Source organism: Lepidochelys kempii, chromosome 4 (assembly GCF_965140285.1).
Source record: "Lepidochelys kempii isolate rLepKem1 chromosome 4, rLepKem1.hap1, whole genome shotgun sequence".
In the NCBI taxonomy this organism is placed as follows: Eukaryota; Metazoa; Chordata; order Testudines; family Cheloniidae; genus Lepidochelys; species Lepidochelys kempii.
The window spans coordinates 93,162,202-93,186,155 of record NC_136383.1 but is presented as its reverse complement, the minus strand read 5'-3'; the positions used below and the strand labels follow the sequence as shown (position 1 = coordinate 93,186,155).

General features: G+C 40.5%; 1 protein-coding gene across 1 annotated transcript in view; it reads right to left on the bottom strand.

Moving 5' to 3' along the window:
• GABRG1 (gamma-aminobutyric acid type A receptor subunit gamma1) overlaps window positions 1–23,954 on the bottom strand; it is an 80,793-nt gene that overhangs the window by 38,291 nt on the left and 18,548 nt on the right. The window contains exon 2 of the mRNA XM_073340106.1: window positions 7,110–7,258. Within this exon, the coding sequence (XP_073196207.1) occupies window positions 7,110–7,258 (149 nt within the window). The remainder of the gene's footprint in view (window positions 1–7,109; window positions 7,259–23,954) is intronic.

The following is a 23,954-nucleotide window of genomic DNA, read 5'->3' as shown; positions in this document are numbered from 1 at the left end:
TATCTGAAGCTAGAAATAAAAAGTATAACACTGAGGTCCTATTGTAATTATGCAACGTGTTGGCCATTAATGGTGGCTCAGAATCTTGATGGCTCCCATTGACTAGGACAATTCATTGTAAATGGTTTATTTACCTGCAAACCTTCCTGAGTTCATGTGAGCCAACCCAGGAAGAATGGAGACTAGGGATCTTACAGTGACATGTCACCATGTCACAAGATACTGGAATCCATCTTAATCCTTGTATTTTTCCATTGATGAGACGGGGTTGGGGACAAGCACAGACAAAAGATTCCTGCCTTGTGCCAAAGCTATAAAAGGAGGTGGAGCAGGACAAAGGGGGCTGCCAGTCATGAGAAAACCCCTGGTTACCAAGGACTGTACCAGGGTGAAGGATTGGGCCCAGACTAGGAAGGAGTCTAGTCTGTGAAAAAAGCTTACTAGAACATCTCTGAGGGTGAGATATTACTTGTAATCAGTTTCTTAATGTATTAGGCTTAGACTTGCGTCTTTTGTTTTATTTTGCTTTGTGACTTACTTTGTTCTGGCTGTTATTACTTGAAATCACTTAAATCCTACTTTTTATACTTAATAAAATCACTTTTGTTTATTAATAAACCCAGAGTAAGTGATTAATACCAGGGCGAGCAAACAGCTGTGCATCTCTCTCTATCAGTGTTATAAAGGGTGGACAATTTATGAGTTTACCCTGTGTAAGCTTTAGACAAAGTAAAATGGATGTATTTGGGGTTTGGATCCCATTGGGAACTAGATGATTTGCTGTGCAGTTTTCAGTTAAGTCTGAAACTTTGGGGGCTTAGACCAGACCCTGGGTCTGTGTTGCAGCAGGCTAGTGTGTCTGGCTCAACAAGACAGGATTCTGGAAGTCCCAAGTTGGCAGGAAAAATGGGCTCAGAGGTAATTCCAGCACATCAGGTGACAGTCACAAGGGGGTCTCTGTGACCAAACCCATCACACATGGGACTAAGGATGGAACAACATGGATCACTATAAACTCAGGAGGGCCAAATGAACCTAAAAACCCCCTGAAACAAGCAAACAAAAAGCAAGGCAAGGCATTACCACACTTGCATTTTATTGATTTCCTAATTTATACAGATTAATAATAAAAACCTTCCACAAAGTAATGTCTGTATGTAATTTGGATTTATACAACCTTGTTTCCATCTAGAAGCCAGCAGTTTTATGTTAAGAACAAAATATGGTTTTAGAATGGCATCTTTATGCTCTAGGCATTTCAAAGTACAAACAACAAAGTTAGTAATAATGAATGTATAAATAAAGTGGTTATTAAGCAGTCAGCACAGCTCATGAATATTGGAATGAGAGGGACAGAGAAAGACTGGCTACACAATGGTGTTTTCTCTTATTAAATTTCAAAATTATCATAGGATTCTCAACTTTCATCTGGACAGTCACCAGAAACAGGCAGAAAAGGGAACCCAGTGTCTCCTTGAAAGGATTCTACTTTTAACAGTACAGCACTCCCTCTTGTTCTCAAATGCTGAAATGCTGTGTCAACATCAGGAAGAGACCAAATCCTGCTCTGGTATTTGAACCCCTGAGCTTCAGGCTCAGAGACAAAAATGTTGCTACTATAAATGAGTCAAATTAATTCAACAGCAAACATTCTTCTGTGGGATATTATTACCTTGAAAGTTAAGGATAATCCCAGTCAAGTAACTTTTTTCTGCAAGTCTTGAGACGTTGAAACCAACACCAGATTTTATCAACATAATTGAAGTGGAGTATCGGATGAGTGCATTAATGACTGATTTTGTTTCTTTCTCTGTTAAATGTCTACTGCATTTCAATAAGCATCAGGACAAGAGTTGAAGGTGTAGTCTGTATTTCTTTGTACGGGTCAAATTTTGAGGCCAGTGAAGCACGGGGCTACAAGTTTTCCTGGTTCTGGAGAGAAGTAACAGAGGAAACAATGTGATAACCTATGCTTTATTCAGGGACAAAAGTCTGTGGAGAAAAAAGATTCTCAGAAACAGAAAGGCAATGTGGCTAATGAATAAGGCACACTGGCATGGGAGTCTGGAAACCTAGATTCCAATTCTGGCCCTACCAGTGACCTTGGACAAGTCATTTCACCTTTTTGTGCCTCTGTTTTCCTTCTTGGACTTTGTCTCATCTATTTAGACCAGCAGTTTTCAACCTGTGATCCACAGACCTCTGGGGGGCCCACAGACTATAGCTAAGATTTCCAAAGGGTTCTGCACCCTCCATTTGAAATATTTTAGGGGTCCACAAATGAAAAAACGTTGAAAACCACTGATTTGGAGTGTAAACTCTTCAGAGCAAGGTCACCTCTTTCTGTGTGTTTGTACAAAGTCAGGAACAAAGGAGCCTTGATCCATAAGAACAAAAGAATGGCCATATTGGGTCTTGTTGCTCAAGACCAAAGGTCCATCTAGCCCAGTATCCTGTCTTCCAACAGTGGCCAGTGAGATGTGCCCCAGAGGGAATGAACAGAACAGGTAGTCATCAAGTGATCCATCCCCTGTCACCCAGCTTCTGACAAACAGAGGCTAGGGACACAATCCCCGTCCATCCTGGCTAATCGCCATTGATGGACCTATCCTTCATGAATTTACCTAGTTCTTTTGTGAACCCTTTTATAGTCTTGGCCTTCACAACATCCTCTGGTAAAGAGTTCCATAGGCTGACTATGCTATGTGCTGCTATTAATTTCATTTGGTGACCCCTAGTTCTTGTGTTACGAGAAGCAGTAAATAACACTTCCCTATTACTTTCTACATTTCTGATTTTATAGACCTCTATCATATCCTCTTTTAGTAATCTCTTTTCCAAGCTGAAAAGTCCCAATCTTATTAATCTTTCCTCATACAGAAGCTGTTCCATACCCCTAATCATTCTGTTGTCTTTTTCTGAACCTTTTCCAATCCCAATATCTCTTTTTTTGAGATGGGGTGACCACATCTGCATACAGTAGTCAAAATTTATATAGAAGCAATATGATATTTTCTGTATAATTATCTATCCCTTTCTTAATGATTCCCAACATTCTGTTTGCTTTTTTGACTGCCGCTGCAGCATTGAGTGGATGTTTTCAGAGAACTATCCACCAAGACTCCAAGATCTCCTCCTTGAGTGGCAACAGCTAATTTAGACCCCATCATTTTATATGTATAATTGGGATTATGTTTTCCAATGTGCATTACTTTGCATTTATCAACATTGAATTTCATCTGCCATTTTGTTGCCCAGTCACCCAGTTTTGTGAGATCATTTTGTAGCTCTTCGCAGTCTGCCTGGGACTTAATTATCTAGAGTAGTTTTGTATCATCTGCAAATTTTGCCATCTCACTTTTTCCCCCTTTTTCCAGATCATTTATGAATATGTTGAATAGGACTGGTCCCAGTACAGACGTTTGGGGGACTCCACTATTTACCTCTCTCCATTGTGAAAACTGACCATTTATTCCTACCCTTTGTTCCCTGACTTTTAACCAGTTACCAATCCATGAGAGCACCTTCCCTCTTATCCCATGACAGCTTACTTTGCTTAAGAGCCTTTGATGAGGGACCTTGTCAAAGGCTTTCTGAAAATCTAAGTACACTATATCCATTAGATTCCCCTTGTCCACATGCTTGTTGACCCCCTCAAAGAATTCTAGTAGATTGGTGAGGCATGATTTCCCTTTACAAAAACCATGTTGACTCTTCCCCAACAAATTATGTTCACCTATGTGTCTGACAATTTTGTTCTTTACTATAGTTTCAACCAGTTTGCCCGATACTGAAGTCAAGCTTACCGACCTGTAATTGCTGGGATCATCTCTGGAACCCTTTTTTTAAAAATTGGCATCACATTAGCTATCCTCCAGACATTTGGTACAGAAGCTGATTTAAAAGATGTTTATCTCCCCCTTCCCCCCCCCCCAGCTGTTCCTCAGATGTTCTTGTCAACTGCTGGAAATGGCCCACCTTGATTATCACTACAAAAGGTTCCCCCCCCACCCCCGCTCTCCTGCTGGTAATAGCTCACCTTACCTGATCATTCTCCTTACAGTATGTATGGTAACACCCATTGTTTCATGCTCTCTGTGTATATAAATCTCCCCACTGTATTTTCCACTGAATGCATCCGATGAAGTGAGCTGTAGCTCATGAAAGTTTATGCTCAAATAAATTTGTTAGTCTCTAAGATGCCACAAGTCCTCCTTTTCTTTTTGCAGACTACAGTTAGTAGTTCTGCAATTTCACATTTGAGTTCCTTCAGAACTCTTGGGTGAATACCATCTGGACCTGATGACTTATTACTGTTTATCAATTGGTTCCCAAACCTCCTCTAATGACACCTCAATCTGAGACAGTTCCTCAGATTTGTATTTAAGAAGAATGGCTCACATCCTCATCCATTAAGACTGATGCAAAGAATTCATTTATTTTCTCTGCAATGGCCTTATCGTCCCTGAGTGCTCCTTTAGCATATCGATCGTCCAGTGGCCCCACTGGTTGTTTAGCAGGCTTCCTGCTTCTGATGTACTTTAAAAAAATGCTGTTACTTTTTGAGTCTTTGGCTAGCTGTTCTTCAAATTCTTTTTTGGCCTTTCTAATTCTGTTTTTACACTTCACTTGCCAGAGTTTATGCTCCTTTCTATTTTCCTCACTAGGATTTTACTTTCACATTTTAAAAGATGCTTTTTGCCTCTCACTGCTTCTTTTACTTTGTTGTTTAGCCATGGTGGCACTTTTTGGTTCTCTTACTATGTTTTTTAATTTGGGGTATACATGTAAGTTAAGCCTCTATTAGGTTGTCTTTACAAAGTTTCCATGCAGCTTGCAAGGATTTCACTTTTGGCACTGTACCCTTTAATTTCTATTTAACTAACTTCCTTATTTTTGTGTAGTTCCCCTTTCTGAAATTAAAACTACTGTGTTGGACTTCTGTGGTATTTTTCCCGCCACAGGGATATTAAATTTACTTATACTATGGTCACTATTACCAAGATGTCCAGCTATATTCACCTTTTGGACCAGATCCTGTACTCCATTTAGGACTAAATCTAGAATTGCTTCTCCTTTTGTGGGTTCCGGGATTAGCTGCTCCAAGAAGCAGTCATTTAAGGTGTCAAGAAACTTTATCTCTGCATCTCATCCATGTACATGAGGTGACATGTACCCAGTCACTATGGGGATAGTTGAAATTCCCCATTGTTACTGAGTTTTTTATTTTTATAGTCTCTCTAATCTCCCTGAGCATTTCACAGTCACTATCACCATCCTGGTCAGGTAGTCGGTAGTATATCGCTACTGCTATATTCTTATTATTTGAGCATGAAGTTACTATCCATACAGATTCTATGGTACAGTTTGGTTCATTTAAAATTTTTACTTCATTTGCTTCTACACTTTCTGCCACATATAGTGACACTCCCCAACCAGCATGACCTGTTGTGTCCTCCTGATATATTTTGTACCCTGGTATTACTGTGTTCCATGATTAGATACAAATCAGTAGTAACAGTGACAGGTTTCAGAGTAACAGCCGTGTTGGTCTGTATTCGCAAAAAGAAAAGGAGTACTTGTGGCACCTTAGAGACTAACCAATTTATTTGAGCATGAGCTTTCGTGAGTGCTCAAATAAATTGGTTAGTCTCTAAGGTGCCACAAGTACTCCTTTTCTTTTTAGTAACAGTGAGTTGAGTTAAACCTGTTCCTGAAACGGATTGCATTGTGTTATCTCCAACAGGACTAAAAATACTGGGTAGAAACATTTGAATAAATATTTGCAGATTTCAGGGTAGATTTTTGACACTCAATGTGGAATACCTTCTTCTCAAAGGTATCACATTTAAAATAGCAAAATGAAAAAACAAACAAACATGGAATTGCAGTAATTTGTTACCTATTTGATATTGCCTCTGTCAAGGTTCCTCCCCCACTCTGAACTCTAGGGTACAGATGTGGGGACCTGCATGAAAAACCTCCTAAGCTTATCTTTACCAGCTTAGGTCAAAACTTCCCCAAGGTACAAAATATTCCACCCTTTGTCCTTGGATTGGCCGCTACCACCACCAAACTAATACTGGTTACTGGGGAAGAGCGGTTTGGACACGTCTTTCCCCCCAAAATACTTCCCAAAACCTTGCACTCCACTTCCTGGACAAGGTTTGGTAAAAAGCCTCACCAATTTGCCTAGGTGACTACAGACCCAGACCCTTGGATCTTAAGAACAATGAACAATCCTCCCAACACTTGCACCCCCCCTTTTCTGGGAGATGTTGGATAAAAAGCCTCACCAATTTGCATAGGTGACCACAGACCCAAACCCTTGGATCTGAGAACAATGAAAAAGCATTCAGTTTTCTTACAAGAAGACTTTTAATAAAAATAGAAGTAAATAGAAATAAAGAAATCCCCCCTGTAAAATCAGGATGGTAGAGACCTTACAGGGTAATTAGATTCAAAACATAGAGAACCCCTATAAGCAAAACCTTAAGTTACAAAAAAGATACACAGACAGAAATAGTTATTCTATTCAGCACAGTTCTTTTCTCAGCCATTTAAAGAAATCATAATCTAACACGTACCTAGCTAGATTACTTACTAAAAGTTCTAAGACTCAATTCCTGGTCTATCCCTGGCCAAGACAGAATATAGACAGACACACAGACCCTTTGTTTCTCTCCCTCCTCCCAGCTTTTGAAAGTATCTTGTCTCCTCATTGGTCATTTTGGTCAGGTGCCAGCGAGGTTACCTTTAGCTTCTTAACCCTTTACAGGTGAGAGGAGCTTTCCCCTGGCCAGGAGGGATTTCAAAGGGGTTTACCCTTCCCTTTATATTTATGACAGCCTCAAAAGTTAAATACTTTACATAGTACAAAAAACAGATATATATATATATATACAATTTCTATTGTACTTGCTATAAAAAAGTGGAAATTTATTTTCACATATTCCATTTTATTTACATTCTGTTTGTCTAGCTTGATACATTAATTCATGAACAGTTGACTTTTAAACAGCTACTTGCCACCATTTCATTAAAGCCCATGCAATGTCTGCATTCTCTGGTTCATATTTTCTATTTACGATAATGTGAGATGAACTTACCTCCAATATCTGGCCGAAGTTTACTGTCATAGCCTTGAAGTAAGGAATCCAGTATGTGAGTGACATCTCCACCATGTATCTTTGGTGCAAGTACCCATGTTTTGTTCACTGTTAGATCTTCATCATCCTCATCATCTGCTTTATCAGCACTAAGGGTGGTTCAATGAAACATGAGGGAAGAAAAACAGTGAAACAAAATACACTCTGCAGGAAGAATGAAATGACAAAAAGAGTAAACATGGTAACCTAATTATTATGTAGAATAAAGATTTGAACATATTCTGATGCCAGCACATAGTTACACCTAATTGATATATTTTATTGCTTATTTTTTTCGGCAGCAGAGAGCACCTAGTATCTCATCCACCTGAGAAATGTGTCAAGAAGAGAGTTTGCCATTCAGATACAATAACTCAGATCACAAATAGAGTGAAGTTGAATGAAATCTTGACAGCAATTTTACCTTTATTTTGAGCTTTTTCTTAAGCTTTTCCCAATTCAACAGCTGTATTTAAATCACTATGTTAATTTTTCTAAGAGATGGTGAATCATGAGAGTAGGTGTCCCTCAGAAAGCAAAACCATCACCTTAATGTCTCCAACTCTCCTAGTGCCCAGTGACGAGATTCCCAAACCAAGATTTCCCATACGGTAATACTTTGTTCTAGCCTCAGAATATTCTAAAACAGAACACATTTATTTTACTTAGTCCAAACAATGAGCAAGGATTCCTAATGCATACATTCTTTTATGACTAAATGTTCATAGTTAGGAGCTAAAAGTTGTGTGTCATTAGTTTATTTACATTTAAACAGACAGCAGCAAGAGTGCTATATTATTCCTTTTAGTTCAAATTATTTGTTATCAGGACATTTTATTAAGATGGAAGAAATACACAAGGAAAACAATTACATGCCCATTTATTATCTACCTTTCAATTAGATAAGAAGCCATTTATAATTTATCACTGATTCAGAAGAAAAATGGTAGTGGCTTAAATGTGTGTCTATAGATCCACTCAGATGATCTCCAAAACACCAGCGAATGCCTGGAAGTAATTTTCATCTCCATTTGAATCAAATGAGTGTGGACTTAAATATTTCTCCATTGCTAATGTTTGCAATCTACGTTACTCATCCCCAAGGAAATTGCTGTGGGCTTCTAATCAAAGTGCATCAAACTGATAGTAGTAACTATGCAGTGTTGTTGTAGCCATGTTGATCCTAAGATATTAGAGAGACAAGGTGGGTGAAGTAATACCTTTTATTGGAAGAGCTCTGTGTAAGCTTGAAAGTTTGTCTCGCTTATCAACAGAAATTGGTTCAATAAAACATATTACTGCACCCACCTTGTCTCAGCAGTAACTATGGGAGTCATACAGTGTACCTTGACAAAGAGACAATGGCTAGCATTAATTATAATACAGCATATGGAACCCATAAAAGTCATAGTTTCAATGCTAAGATAAGCAAAGGTATTTAGGCAACAAAAAGGAGTTATATTATTATCCTTGGAAGAAGTTGCACATCAATACTGTTTAAAAAAATTACTGCTTTCCATTGTACTCTGAGGGTAAGATTTTTCAGAAGTGCCTAAGAGTACATCTACAATGCATTTTAAAACCCACGGAAGCAAGTCTCAGAGACCAGGCCTTCAGACATGGGTTCATGGGGTTTTTGTCAACAGAGTTGACCTTACAGTTTGGGCTGGAGCTCAGTCTCTGAAACCCACCACGCTGCCTGAGCTTCCGAGCCAGAGCTCCAGCCCAAGCCTGAAATCTACACAGCTGTTTTTAATATTGAGGCAGGGGCCTTTACGCCCAAGCTCTGAGAATCATTGCTGCAGGTTTTAAAAGGTAGCGTAGATATATCCTAGTGACTAATGATCACAAGCGTCACTGAAAGTCACTTAGGTGATTTAAAAAATCCCATATTTAGTTTTAAAACATTTTACTTTTCTATAGTGAATTAATGCCATTAAGATGTGTTATTATAAATGATGACCAACAGATTACAAAAGTCAATGCATATTTTTAATCATTAAAGGGAATTTTCGAAGTTCATAAGTCCTAAATGTCTAAACTAACTTAAAAGTATTCTGCACATATAAATCAAGTCCTCTTGATTATATTCCATCAAAATAGAATCAAAAAGAAAAAGTTCTACATGGAGAGAACATTAAGCCTATAGAGTCAAGTATCCAAACAAGTCAAGAAATGACACTGCAAGAATATGAATGCTCAGACTTAACTCTGCTCCTTTGTATAGATATCCCAAATTAGTCTTTAATCAGACGATCTCCTACCATTTCTCAAAATACATAATTAGGGCTGGTTGAAAAAATTCTATCAAAACTGTTTTTTTCCAATTGAAAATTGGGATTAAAACTAAACTATTTTTTTTTCACAGAAAGTGTTGGCTTTCGGACGATGATTAATGTTAGCTTGGTTCCGTGTCTCACTTTGGGAGGCGGAAAGACCTTTTTGCTCATTTAGTGCCCCTAGAGGGAAGACTGGGCTGCTAGGGCTATGTGCTGGATGTCCAGGTGGTCAGGGGGAGCCCCGCACTGCTCTCTTCTCCTCCCTCTCCCTGCTACAACTACTGTGGCTGCTCAGTCTGTTCCTGGGGGGTCCCACTGCACTACATGTTGCTGCTGCGGTTGTGAGGAGAAGGCCATAGAATGTTCATGGTGTTTGGCTTGCTGCCAAAATTAAGCAGGCACAAAAGGGAAATTGCTATTTTCAGTGGTTTAGAATTGAGCCACAGCTGAATGGATTTTCATGGAATGAGCAAAAGGCACCTCTCTGATCTCAACGCTTGCCTCCTGGGAAAAATCAAAAGGCCTACAGCAAACAACAGAGGTGTTAATAACTATGCAAAAAGTTGTAAGAATCTTTTATAATAGAAAGTGTTAGGCAACCTAGATACAGGGGTCACTGCCAGCCCCCCCTGCAATAGTGTGGAAATCACTTAAGTGTTATGCAATGCCTTTCAAGTCTAAGGAACTAAACATCTCTATAGTACTGTACAGACATTATACAATATCAGCTATTAATTATTTAAAGATTCCCATTAGTGGAATTCCATACCGAACACTAAAATGAATAATAACAGAAGTCTCACAACTGTACATGCATCTTTTCAGAACTACCAATTGCTATTATTTTATGTTTTGTCCCTGTTTATACCTGCTTGGTTACTCTAATCACTGCTTAAATTTAGTAAAAGTATAGGGGCTCTGTACTCTCTTTGCTTTTCCCATTGAGGATAATGAGTAGTTAGACTGAATTTACAACAAATGTACATTGGATGGAGATATCACTGCTGTGGAGCAGGCCTTTTCTTCTTTTTTTATTTAAAGGTTCCAGCCCTGCAAATGTGACTCCGTGCAGACAGAACCTACACCTACCAATGACTCAAAACCAGCTGGGCTCCATGCAGGTGCAGGGATCTGCTCGAGTGGAGCCACTTTAAGCATCAGTGCTTTTTCATTAAATTCTGAAGGAAGAGATGATGTGAATGGGATCATGTCCCCTTTTAGTGACCTTCCCACACCAATGTTAAGAGCCACCGACTCATAGCTAAAGGAGTTATATCTTTAGGTCAAGTGGTAAGGATATAACCAAAAGGTCTGATTCTAGCACTTTTCTAAATTATAGTAGTTTGATGTACTCTGCCATAGACTCACCTCTTTTATACATTAAACACAGGATAGAATATATATATTTTTTTTATTATTTCACTATCCCCCCAACCAATGGGAACATTCCCTCCCCTCAACTTTCAAAACTCTATATTACAAATACAAATATAACTTTTTATAAGCTACTAACATCAACATTCATCAGTAATATGGTACTAGGAAAACAGATGGAAGAATTCCATCCTGGCATCCTTCAGTTTTTTCAAATTCACTTAAATAAGTCCAATGAGTATGATTCTTATTAGATGTCACATTTCTTATTTTGATTATTGGTCCAGGGTCTATATTTTAAAAACGCTCAATACTCGCCCTACCCAATGGCAAGGAAGGGGTATTTTTGTTCATTTTCTTGGGTGGCTATATTTTTTCTATGGCATAGAGGTGAAACTGTTGAATTAAAGGCTGTAGCTTGAATATCTGGCAAGGGCAGACTTGGGATAGAAACCTTTTTATTACTGTGCCATAATAAAAATATTGAATACTCATGTATATTAAAGCCACCCTTCACTCCCATCTTCTGCCACAATCCTTACTACTAGAACTCTACCCATTCCTAAAACAATGGAGGGAAGACAATTTTACTTTTTTATGTATATTTATTTTCTTCCAGTTTTAGTCACAGAACATTTCAGTACTTCCACTGCATGACATCTCTTTCCTCCTATGTATTACTGTAAGTGTAAAGTAATGGAAAAGAAATATGATTTGTCTCAACAAGATCCACTCTCTATGCAGCCTTTGGAGAATGTTTGTAGGCACTAAGATTAAGAATGAATTTGATAGACTGTCAAACATTAAAAATTTACTGTTCCCTGGCACTACACTAATTATCACCCATTATACTTCAGATACTGAGTTTGACTTAACTATGAATTCTTTTAAAATAAAAATAAACTTGAAGGAGCATAAATAAGTCTTGCCATAAATAAAAAGTAATTTCATTTCTAAACAGAGGTTTTTATTACAGTGGCTATGATGATAAACTGAACAGTAACTACATATATATGGTTAACTGTAATTAGATAAAAAGTGCCCTAATTATGCTTATACCCTCCAACTAATTAGAGACATTACCATGACTAATAAATCCCTGAGCATAAGTGACTAATGACTAAGTCTTTTCAGCATCAGGCAGCATGTTCATCTTTAGACTTTAATATCATAGGTCTTTGTTCTACTTTTAATATGAGGGGAAATAATCAGATGAGCTTTAAGTTGTAATTAACATTTGTCAGGTTATGCAATGAATTATAAAAAATAGAGCAGTGATATTGCTCCTTCTGCCAGATACAGCATAAGTACGGTTAGGTACCATACCAGGGATTATATGCACCCTATAAATGTAAGTGCCTAAACGCAATCAATGACCATAAAGATTAAACGTTTTAGATAAAGTGACCTTAGAGTTTTCATAAATGAATTAAATGATTAATTGTGGTTGATAAGAAATTTTATTTCTGGATAATGGGAACTAATAGTGCACAAGCCACAGGGGAGTGTACAGTGTTCCCTATGACTTTATGAACTTGGAGACTTTGCTTTCCTTCCTAACACAGAATAATACTTATAATAAAAAGTTATGATGAGATGTCAGTAAGGTGGTCAGAACTGGGTCAACATTTCAGGTCAACGCTCTTCTAAAGGAGCTGAAATTTGCACTTAACTTCACTATTGCTTTGAACAGAACTACTAGCATTGCACTTACCTTTAGTCAAAGCCCATTGTTAACCCCTTCATTGCACTGAGTAGAACCTCAGAGTCACGAACACCTTGGGAATGGAGGTTGTTCGTAACTCTGAACAAAATGGTATGGTTGTTCTTTCAAAAGTTTACAACTGAACACTAACTTAATACAGCTTTGAAACCTTACTATGCAGAAGAAAAATGCTGCTTTTAACCATCTTAATTTAAATTAAACAAGCATAGAAACTGATTCCTTATCTTGTCAAAAAGTTTTTTTAAAAAATTTCCCTTTTTTTGGGTAGTAGTTTACATTTAACACAGTACTGTACAGTACTTGGGGAGCTTTTTGGGTTTTTTTTTTCTTTTTTTTTTTTTTGCTCTGCTGCCTGATTGCATACTTCTAGTTTCAAATGAGGTGTGTGGTAGACTGGTCAGTTTGTAACTCTGGGGTTCTACTGTACTTCAGTATCTATTAATAGTCTACTGAAGTCACTACGTTGGTATTCATAACACATCCCCCATTCCACCTCCATATACCTGGGACATTTGATACTGGTTAGATATGAATGAACCAAGGAGAACGTTGAAGACAAAAGGAACAGTTTGTGTGATCAGCAGACACCAGAGTACAACTACATTAAGAAGACCCAGTCTTGGTTCTGTTCCTTTGCTCGATAGGCTGGCAGAGGCTGCAGTGTCAGTGCAGTCAGATTGGGCAGACCGGAAAGGGGAAAGCCAGTGCTTCACAATGCATAATCATTTAGAGATAACTAAAGATATGGCCAGAGCCCAAATATATTTAACAGAACCTTGAAGTAAGTAACAGCAAGACCTGCCTCCTGTGTGCTCTATCCTTAAAGGCCTTGTGGTTATAAAGCAGAAAAAGAGTGTGAATGTATCCACTAAATAAAAATCATTACAAGAACAAGATTCACAGGAGTAACAAATTAAGTTAACAAAATTAACAGCTCCAGTGTTCAACACACACACACTTTGTTACTCATTTATAGTCCCACTAGGTAAAACCCTTCTTCCATGCTGCACACAGGTGAGCCAATCATATAACACAACACTAGTTATTCCTTTTAGGGCTTCCCACTGTGTTCTGTCTCAGCCTCCTGTGTAATCTAGACTGTATTAATTAGAATTTTGTCTTCCATTACTTTGTTTCTTTTTAATTAAAAATGTGATTTTGCCTTTTTGCCTTGACAAAGTTATGATTTCTTCATCTTTTCATTATGGCAAATAACCATCCTGACTAATGATACAGTTTGGGATAGTTTACATATATACAATAAGGCTCTATTGATAAGCCTTCCAGATAAGGCTTCCAGCTGGTCAGACACCTGAACAGCCACTATCCTACTCCAGAGCATTGTAAATGGTCCTATACTATAAAGAATTTCTTTTTCATGGCCTGGTAATGAGGCTTCAGAAATTGGATGAATTGGCCAAAGGTCACATCATCAACAGGACCTGATCCGAAGCCCATTAAGGGCAAATATGAAACCAAAATGGACCAACTATACCTTCCAGGGGTTAGAGAAAAGCTGGGAGTCCTGGATATACAAAAATATTATTAATCAGTAAATATGTATTATTTCATTGCAATGAGTACTTAATCCAGAGAACTTCCCACCTCTGTGGCTGCAATTGGAGAACTAACCGTATTGGGGGGTGGGGGGGAAGAGAGAGAGGCATTCTTAGAAAGTATGTTAGAGTAGATCAATCAAAGACGATAGTTTGATTCAAAGGTTGGAGCATATATATGAGGTAATCTCTATGTTGTTTTTGATGCATTACCTGTATTACCTTCTCTAGTGTTCAAAAGACACGAGGCAGACCTCCATGTTTACTACTCAGAAGGAATCCCTATGCACTCTCTCCCATTCCTTGGGATGTGGGGTGGCTCTTCCTGTTCTCTACATTCCCCAACAGCTCTCTTTAGTCAACCTCATGCCCCTACATTCCACTCAATTTGCCTCCAGCTACCTCTATTCCCTGATCCCCACATTATCCTGCATCCCCCTCATTCTGCTTCCTGTGCACCACATTTCTTTGACTCCTCATAACCTCCTGTCCTATCCCCTAAAACATTCCCTTTCGCCTGCTCCCACAGTCTCATTTTCCAGTGGCAGCCTGGCTTTGGAAACAATGGAAGCTGGCAGCCTCACTTTCACCTGCAAAGAATAAAAGGACATGGAGGTCATTTTGCTGAGGGCAAATGCAATCTCCCATTATTGTCAATGTGATGACAACAATTCTGTTTAAAGCCAAAACTTCATGAGCTTAAAGTTAGACATTCATGGAAACCCATTTAAAAGGAACCCCAAATATCACAAGTGTCACAATAAAGTCACAAGAGCTGACAATAATGGCTACATATTTTATGTTATGGAGGAATATAATGAAAAGCTAGGGTTAGATTTAAATACTAATCAGTGTGTCCTTGTATATGAATAAATAAAGGCCTTAGAAATGTTCTGAATATAACTAGCCTTTTTCTGCTCAAAACATGTAACTTCTAATAATCAGTTCTGCCACCCTTTTTCACATTGCCTCCCCAAGCGGATCCAATAATTTCAAACAAGACTGCTTGCAGACTTGCAGACAGTGCTTTACAATGTAAGAATCTGGCCCTAAGGCAGTAGAAAAATTTAAAGGAAGAGGAAATCTGAATATACTGTTAAAACATATTGTACACAGAAATCAGAAGCACTTTTATTGAGCAGGAGGAATGGTTGAGGTTTTAGAGGATATACTAGATACAAAAAATTGTTTAACATTAAATATTAAAAACTTTGTTTCAAAATCAAAAACACTCAGCTCCCTAATAGAAACCCTTTCAGTTATCTTTCAATCATTCTGTGTAATGAAATCCTTTGCCAATTTTTTTAAGTGCCCAGGCAATCAAGCTTGCAGTATCTTAATGGGTATGCCAAGGTGATCAAGCCTCTTCTGATTCATCACAGATTAGCAATATATCTCCAAAGGACATTAAAAATATTCTCCCACAAATAATAAGCTCAGCAATTTAAGTTTTAGTCACAGCAAGATCTTCACTTGAAACAGTTTTCTTATATTTCTGATTAAATGACCTTCAACATCTGTGATGCTTGCATAACAAAGTCTATCTGAACATAGGTAACTGAACTTTCAGTACAACCAAACTTATCTCTGGGTACTTAACAAGGACATTGTCTGTCATCTCTTCGAGTAAATATTCACTGTTCCAGTTTCACTAGTTCTTTCATAAAGTCTTGGTTGAATCTGTGAACAAAGTCACGCACGGAAGAATAGATTCTAAAAGATATTCCATTTAAATGATGTTCCGAGGAAGTTATACATTGCTCTCTCCTGCTTTACATATATTTTTAGGTGGATACTGTCTGTAATAAATTTTAAATTGACCTCTGATGGTTATTATTGCTATTGGTTTAAGCAGCTTTAAAACTTTAAACTGAAATTATCATTGGACTAAATGTAGCAGAGCCATTCCGTAATGACCACTTCTTTTTTACCATGTATGTTCTGATTTCTCTTGAAAAGCTTTGTTCAGGAGCTGAAGTACCCAAATCAATTTAAAAGTGATCTGAAGCCTTAACAATGTTGCCCATTTTACATATATATCATGCAAACAGAAAAAAAATATCTATCCTAGCATGATGAATAAAGTAGTCATCAAAAGTATTTAATTGACAATGAGGAGTGTGCCCTCTCAAATCCTGCTTAGGAAAACTTATTTCAAGTGAATATAAGAAAAACAGAGAAATATGGATTGGCAAGTCTTCTAATGCTTTGATAGCCTTCTGAAGTTTCTGATATCAACTACACATGAGTCAGGTTGAAAGGTCCTTCTGATTTTTGCAGTAATTAATTTTTCTGCTTTTTTGGGCAGATCCTGCAATTAATTGAGTAATTAAATGTAAACAAACTCTACACTCTGTATGGAACTACCCACCCAAGCCAAACAGGGATAAATAAGTGGAGAATCATCAGAGGACCCAAGATAAAAGGATAGCCCTAGGTAATTACATAGTCTAAGTAATTACAATTGTGAAGGGGGAAAAGGTATAGAGAAAGGATATAATATTCCATGAATGCTGAAGACATGAAGTTAGAAGTATAGTAAATCCTTGTGTATCTGAAATTTATGTTGTCCAGAACAGGATCACATCTTCTGGGGGTTTCATATAAGCAAGATAAAAGTACTTGTTAATGGAGAATCTTCATCCAATGAGAGTGGTTCTAGTGAGGACCACTAAGGATCTGTTCTTGGCCCAATGCTGTTCAATAGCCTTATCAGTGATTTGAAAAAGAATATAAAATCATTGCTTGTAAAATTTGCATATGACACAAAAATTGGTGGACTGGCAACTACGGATAGGGGCAGATGAGTTATTAGTGATTAGCCCGGATCACTTGGTAAAGTGAGGCCATTTCAGCAACATGCATTTTAATATAGCCAAATGCAACATCATACATCTAAGAACAAAGAATGTAGGGCACACAAGAAAACAACACTGAAAATTACTTAAGGGGTCATGGTAGATAACCACTGGACATGAGCTCCCAAGGCAATGCTGTAGCTAAAAGGGTGAATGAAAGCATTGGATACATGATCAGAGAAATACCAAGTGAGAATAGGGAGGTGGTTTTACTTCTATATGTCCAGTTCTAGTGTGCCCACTTCAAGAAGGATGTTGACTAGTTGGAAAGGGTCCAGAAAAGAGCTATAAGAATGATTTGGCGTCTGGAAAGTATGCCTTATAGTGAGATACTTAAGAAGCTCAGTTTATTTAGTTTATCCAAAAAAAGTAAGGAGTTACGTCATCATAGTTTACAACTACCTATTATTGGAAAAGATTTCAAACAGTACACAGTGTGACAAAGTGTTTGTATCAAATTGTGAACTCCGTTTTGTATTGCAACCTCCATCTTGGTTTGTAACCTTCACTGTGACCTTTATTTTGTAGTGTATCCTTCTATTTTAGATTATAACATTCATTTATTATTTGGGGTGTGACACCTAGTTGAATGTCTATGGCTGAGAAACCATCATAGAGCAATCTAGGACCACCAACTTTGATGGTCTTTCAAGTACTGGCCCATCATCATGGGCAAATGGACTCTCTACACAGAAACAAGACTGGAAGAAGAGGTTGGAATTTCCCAGATGAAGCACATGGGCAAAAAGGAGCAGACTGTACTTAAGGAGGGGGCTTTTTGAGCAAGAGGGGCCATACACGTTCTTATGCCAGAAGACCTGGCTGTAGAGAGGGAGAAGGCAAGAAGGACAGTGCCTTGCCTGAAATGCTGACCAGACCTCAGACTCTCGGAAGTGATGTGACACTAACGAGGCTGTGTTTCAGTATGTTAGTTTGCATAAATCTGTAACTCTCTAGTACTTTCTTGAGAATAAAAGTAAAGGTGGTTAAGAAATTCCTTTGCTTAGCCTGTATTCCTTGCTTGCCTGCCATGTTGTTCCTGAAGTAGTTAATTAAGAACTTGGGAGTGCCTGCAGTGAGGTGGATCTGAGAGAGTGTATATGAGCAACTAAGGGCTCAGGTGGGTTGAAACTTTGCCTTTAAGGTTTAAGGCAGATGGGCTCTGGAGCCCCTGACCATATCCCAAGGAAGTGTGTCAGATGTGGAGTCTACACCTGACACTGTGTCTGAGACCCAGAGTTAGAAACAGTGAATAGTCACTACCCAGAGTCGGGGGACGGGAAGGTGAGAAGCATGTGGGATCCAGTGGTCAGGTCTACTCAGAACAAACTGAAGACCATCCAGAGATGAGGACTGGGACCGGTTGTAACATATAGTTCTTTAATCTAGAATAAAAAGCATAAAAAGATCCAATGGCTGGAAGCTGAAGCTAGACAAGGTCAAACTAGAAATACAGCAAAATAAAGTAATTAACCTTGGAACAACTTACTTAGGGACACAGTAGATTTGCTATACTTTACAGTCTTTAACTGAAGACTGGATATATTTCTCATATGCTACAGCTCAAACAGAAGTCATGGGCTTGATACAGAAACTATTGGGTGAAATTATGTGGCCCATGTTATCTAAGATGTCAAAGTACATGATCATAATGGAGCTTTCTTACTTTAGAAATCTATGAATAAAACATATTTTAAAGAACCTCTTGAATTTTAAAAAATACTTGAATTCATCTCTGCCATTGCACTGATGTGAGGAATCCAAAATACAGTGCTAGATATGCTTCCCCTCTCCTTTTAGATATATTACCTGGCATTTTTGCCATTTAAATTTCATCTTGCTATTTCCTGACAACACTTCTAGTCTCCCAAGGTCCTTTAGTATTATTTCAGTGTCCTCACAGCTACTATCAATTTAGTCCCTGGTCCTTCAAGCACTTACACAAATCTAACTTTGCACAGGCAAGTAGATTAATTGAATTCATTGGAACTACTTACATGCATAAAAGTACTCATGTGCGTAAAACTTTGCAGGACCAATACTTTAGTTTTATCTTCTGACTGACGCAATGCATTGTTTACTCCTTCCTATGGTCATTAATGTTAAATAAAACTAAGTTTCTGTGTCTCCTCTACACCATCCTACACTGGAAGCTTCCCTTCAGCATTATAAACATCGCTATTTATTATCACCACTCCTCTCTGCCACTGGGAACTGACATGACAACATGGTTATTCTGTTAAGGCATACTCACAAGTCAATGGCTTAAGTGCAGTTAGATCATAGAATCATAGAATATTAGGGTTGGAAGAGACCTCAGGCTTTGTCAAGCCAGACCTTAAACACCTCAAAGGATGGAGATTCCACCACCTTCCTAGGTAACACATTCCAGTGCTTCACCACCCTCCTAGTGACATAACATTTCCTAATATCCAACCTAGACCTCTCCCACTGCAACTTGAGATCATTGCTTCTTGTTCTGTCATATGCCACCAGTGAGAACAGCCAAGCTCCATCCTCTTTGGAACCCCCCTTCAGGTAGTTGAAGGCTGCTATCAAATCCCCCCTCACTCTTCTCTTCTGCAGGCTAAATAACCCCAGCTCCCTCAGCCTCTCCTTGTCAGTCATGTGTCCCAGCCCCCTAATCATTTTCATTGCCCTCCGCTGGACTCTCCAATTTCTACACATCCCTTTTGTAGTGGAGGGACCAAAAGTTGACATAATACTCCAGGTGTGGCCTCACCAGTGCCAAATAGAGGGGAATAATCACTTCCCTTGATCTTCTGCCCAATATGCCATTGGCCTTCTTGGCAACAAGGGTACACTGCTGACTCACATTCAGCTTCTCGTCCTCTATAATCGCCAGGTCCTTTTCTGCAGAACTGCTGATTAGCCAGTCGATCCCCAGCCTGTAGTGGTGCATGGGATTCTTCCTTCCTAAGTGCAAAACTATGCACTTTTCTTTTGGCCCAATCCTCCAATTTATCTAGGTCACTCTGGACCCTATCCCTACCCTCCAGCATATCTACTTCTCCCCCAGCTTAGTGTCATCTGCGAACTTACTGAGGGTGCAATTCATCCCATCATCATTAATACAGATGTTGAACAAAACCAGCCCCAGGACCGAGCCCCTTGATACTGGCTGCCAACTAGACATCGAGCCACTGATCATTACCTGTTGAGCCTGACAATCTAGCCAGCTTTCTATACACCTTATAGTCCATTCATCCAATCTATACTTCTTTAACTTGCTGGCAAGAATACTGTGGGAGACCGTATCAAAAGCTTTGCTAAAGTCAAGATGGTTGTTTATACTTTGTAATTAAAAAAAACAAACAATGATTTTTGTAGGTGATGCTACAGAAACGGGGAGGAGTTAGATGTGATTTAAGTTCAATTGACATTGCTTTGCCAAGTTTGTGCTGAGATAATACATCTGTACATAATGCTGTTGAGTCCTCGTGACTGGTCACCCAGATGGTAGTGCAGTGTCAAGGTACCCCAACTCTTCAGGTTTGAATAGCATTTCCTATAGTTTAGTTTCTTGAATTCACAGAAACCAGATATTCTGTTATACACAAGAAATTATAACTTCATTGTGGGTTCAAGCAGAAACTGGGGTGCCAATTCTGCAAGATACACTGCAGAGATAGACCCCTGTATCCCTATGGAGACTGACTAACGACAATGGGGGTCTGCCTGGATGGTTCTTTTTGCAGGATTTCTGCCTGAATGGGTAAAACCTCTTATTCAAATACAGGTATATGTCACAAGACCCTCATATTAAAAGTGACTAGCAAAGTTTTAATAACCTCTTTCATCTAGTTTGCCAAAGTTTGAAAGTTTCCTTTTAAGTCACTTGTAAGAAAACTACGATTATTTTAAGAACAGTTTCTTCTCAGTTCTTAACTATGACCAGATACACTGTATATTAAATCAAGAAAATGTTAAAATGAGGTTAAATGTTAATAAAACAACCTTCACTTAAAAAAAAAAAGTTACAGTTGCTAATGGACAACAGTGTCGTTTCTCATCACATCATATACCAAGCACATAAATGGAAATTAACTGTTACGAACATCATAAATATTTTATTGTCAATACAAATACATTATTCTTATAAATTATTAAGAAATGCATATTTTATGATTATCATATCATCATGTTATCATTATCAGACTGAACACTTTTGTTGGTGGACTGTTGTGAGAAAAAAGGGAAATTGTTGCTATCTGTAATTCAGTATATAAATATTTTCCATAAAGGATACATCAAGATGGAAAAGTTTTATTAGTTAAATATATTTATCAACTAAATTACATTTTTGATAAAGTATAATTGCTATTTCTTGAGAAGAAGGTATATTGGTAGGAGAGTATCATTACTGATTTATGTTTCAGTTGTCTATTGTGATAGACCCAGACCAGTTGGGTACAACAAAGTAGTCCTATTGGGATCCAGGAAGTGCTAAAGGATCCCCCCTCCAGCCTAAGGGGGAGATCCACAGGACCTGGGAAGCCAAATAATTACGGGGGACAACTAATGAACAACAGGGACGGTAGTGCGGTCAAAGAGTCAAACGAAGGGAGCCGGACGGGGACACCGAGCAGAGAACCCCGGACAGCGCCCACTGCTCCTCAAAGGCGTCAAGGGAGTCAGTGGACGCCACCCAGAGGAACTCTGCCCGGAGGCGTGAACAGATAGAGGATCGGAAATAGGCCCCGCAGTCGCAGGAGACTCCATCGGCCAACCTCCTCACCCTGGTTTTATAGATGACCGCTTTAGCCAGGGTCAGGAGGAGGCTGACCAGGAGGTCCCGCGACTTAGTGGGGCCACGGACAGGGAGTGCATAGATAAGAAGGTGAGGAGAAAAGTGCAACCAAAACCTTAACAAAATATTGGTGAGGAGCTGGAATAGGGGCTGCAACCTGGCACACTCCAGATAGACGTGCGCCAGGGTTTCCCTCACGCCACAAAAGGGGCAGGTGTCCGGGATTGGGGTGAACTGCGCCAAATACACGCCCGTGCTCACGGCCCCGTGAAGGAGCCGCCAACTGATATCGCCGGCGGGCCTTGGGACCAAGGTGGAATATAGGCTGGCCCACCGGGGCTCCTCACCCTCTAGAGGTGGCAGGAGGTCCCGCCACTTTGTGTCGGAGCGGGACGTGAGGGTGAGGACGTGAAGGGTGTGGAGTACGAGCGTGTATAGATGTTTCCTTGGTGCAGTCTGGAAACGGACTGGCTGCAGCTCGTGTAGCCGGCTCACAGTGAAGGGGCGGGGGGGTTGGTCGGGTCCACGGGGCAGGGGCCCAATGAAAAGGTCCGGAGGGCCTGGCGTGGAAGATGGGCGGGGCACGCCCTCCCTTAGGACCCGGTCGAGGTAGACCCGAGCAGCAGGCAGCAAAGCGGCCCTCACCTCCTGAAGTACGCGCAGGGGAGTATGAGGTCTGGAGAACCCCATGCGCTGAACGAGCGTCAGGGGATTCAGCGAGTCTCCCCGCTCGTAGTCCAGGAGGTCTCCGACTCTGGTGACTTCTGCCAGGACCAACCTCTGGCGCACCGAGGGGGACTCCGCCACCTGCACACGGAGCTGGGGGTTGTGTAGCAGGGGCTCCGCAAGGAGATATTCCCCCATGGAGGCTGCCACGGACCTAGTTGTTGTGAACAGTTTCCAGGTCCGGAGGAGGTCCTGGTAGAAGACCGGCAGCCCGGAGAGGTCTCACAGAAGACCTCTCGGATGGAGGTAAAGGAGCTGCCGGTCATATCGGAGCCCTCGGAAGCGGCACAGGAAAGCGCGTGCCAGTACGCTCCACGCCGGACTACCTGCACCATAAAGGAGCCTCTGCAGGGCCTGGAGGCGGAAGACATGGACCTGAGTGCAGAGACACTTCATAGAATATCTGGGTTGGAAGGGACCTCAGGAGGTCATCTAGTCCAACCCCCTGCTCAAAGCAGGACCAATCCCCAACTAAATCACCCCAGCCAAGGCTTTGTCAAGCCTGACCTTTAAAATATCTGAGGAAGGAGATTCCACCACCTCCCTAGGTAACGCATTCCACTGTTTCACCACCCTCCTAGTGAAAAAGTTTTTCCTAATATCCAACCTAAACCTGCCCCCCTGCAACTTGAGACCATTACTCCTTGTTCTGTCATCAGCTACCACTGAGAACAGTCTAGATCCATCCTCTTTGGAACCCCCTTTCAGGAGTTGAAAGCAGCTATCAAATCCCCCCTCATTCTTCTCTTCCGCAGACTAAACAATCCCAGTTCCCTCAGCCTCTCCTCATAAGTCATGTGTTCCAGTCCCCTAATCATTTTTGTTGCCCTCCGCTGGACGTTTTCCAATTTTTCCACATCCTTCTTGTAGTGTGGGGCCCAAAACTGGACACAGTACTCCAGATGAGGCCTCACCAATGTTGAATAGAGGGGAACGATCACGTCCCTCGATCTGCTGGCAATACCCCTACGTATACATCCCAAAATGCCATTGGCCTTCTTGGCAACAAGGGCACAGTGTTGACTCATATCCAGCTTCTCGTCCACTGTAACCCCTAGGTCCTTTTCTGCAGAACTGCCCGGGAAGGAGGTCGATTGCCCCATGCCCATGAGGGACAGCCCGTGGTGCTCAGGTCCCAGCCGCATAGCACCGGTGGTCGCCTCGGTGGGCTCGGCGGCCAACAGCAGGGTGCCACCTGCGGCCAGGCAGATGGAGGAGCCCAGGGAACCCTCGGAGGCAGGAGCAGAAGCAGCGGCTGGGGAGGGAGCATGGAGAAGGCGGGGCCGGGGTGAGGTCACTCAGATCGAGGCCCGCTGGCAGAGGGTCGTCCTCCCCCTGGGTGACCAGGGTCAGACCCAGGGCCCCGATCTCCTCGTAGATGGAAGGGAGCTCTCCTTCCACCACCCCGGAGGTCTCCCCGCCAGTGCCCGAAGTGATGCTCGCCCCGGGGCTCACAGGGGCTCCGGATGGTAACGGGGCAGGAGGGGCTCCATCGGGGGCCTTGGAGGGAAGGGAC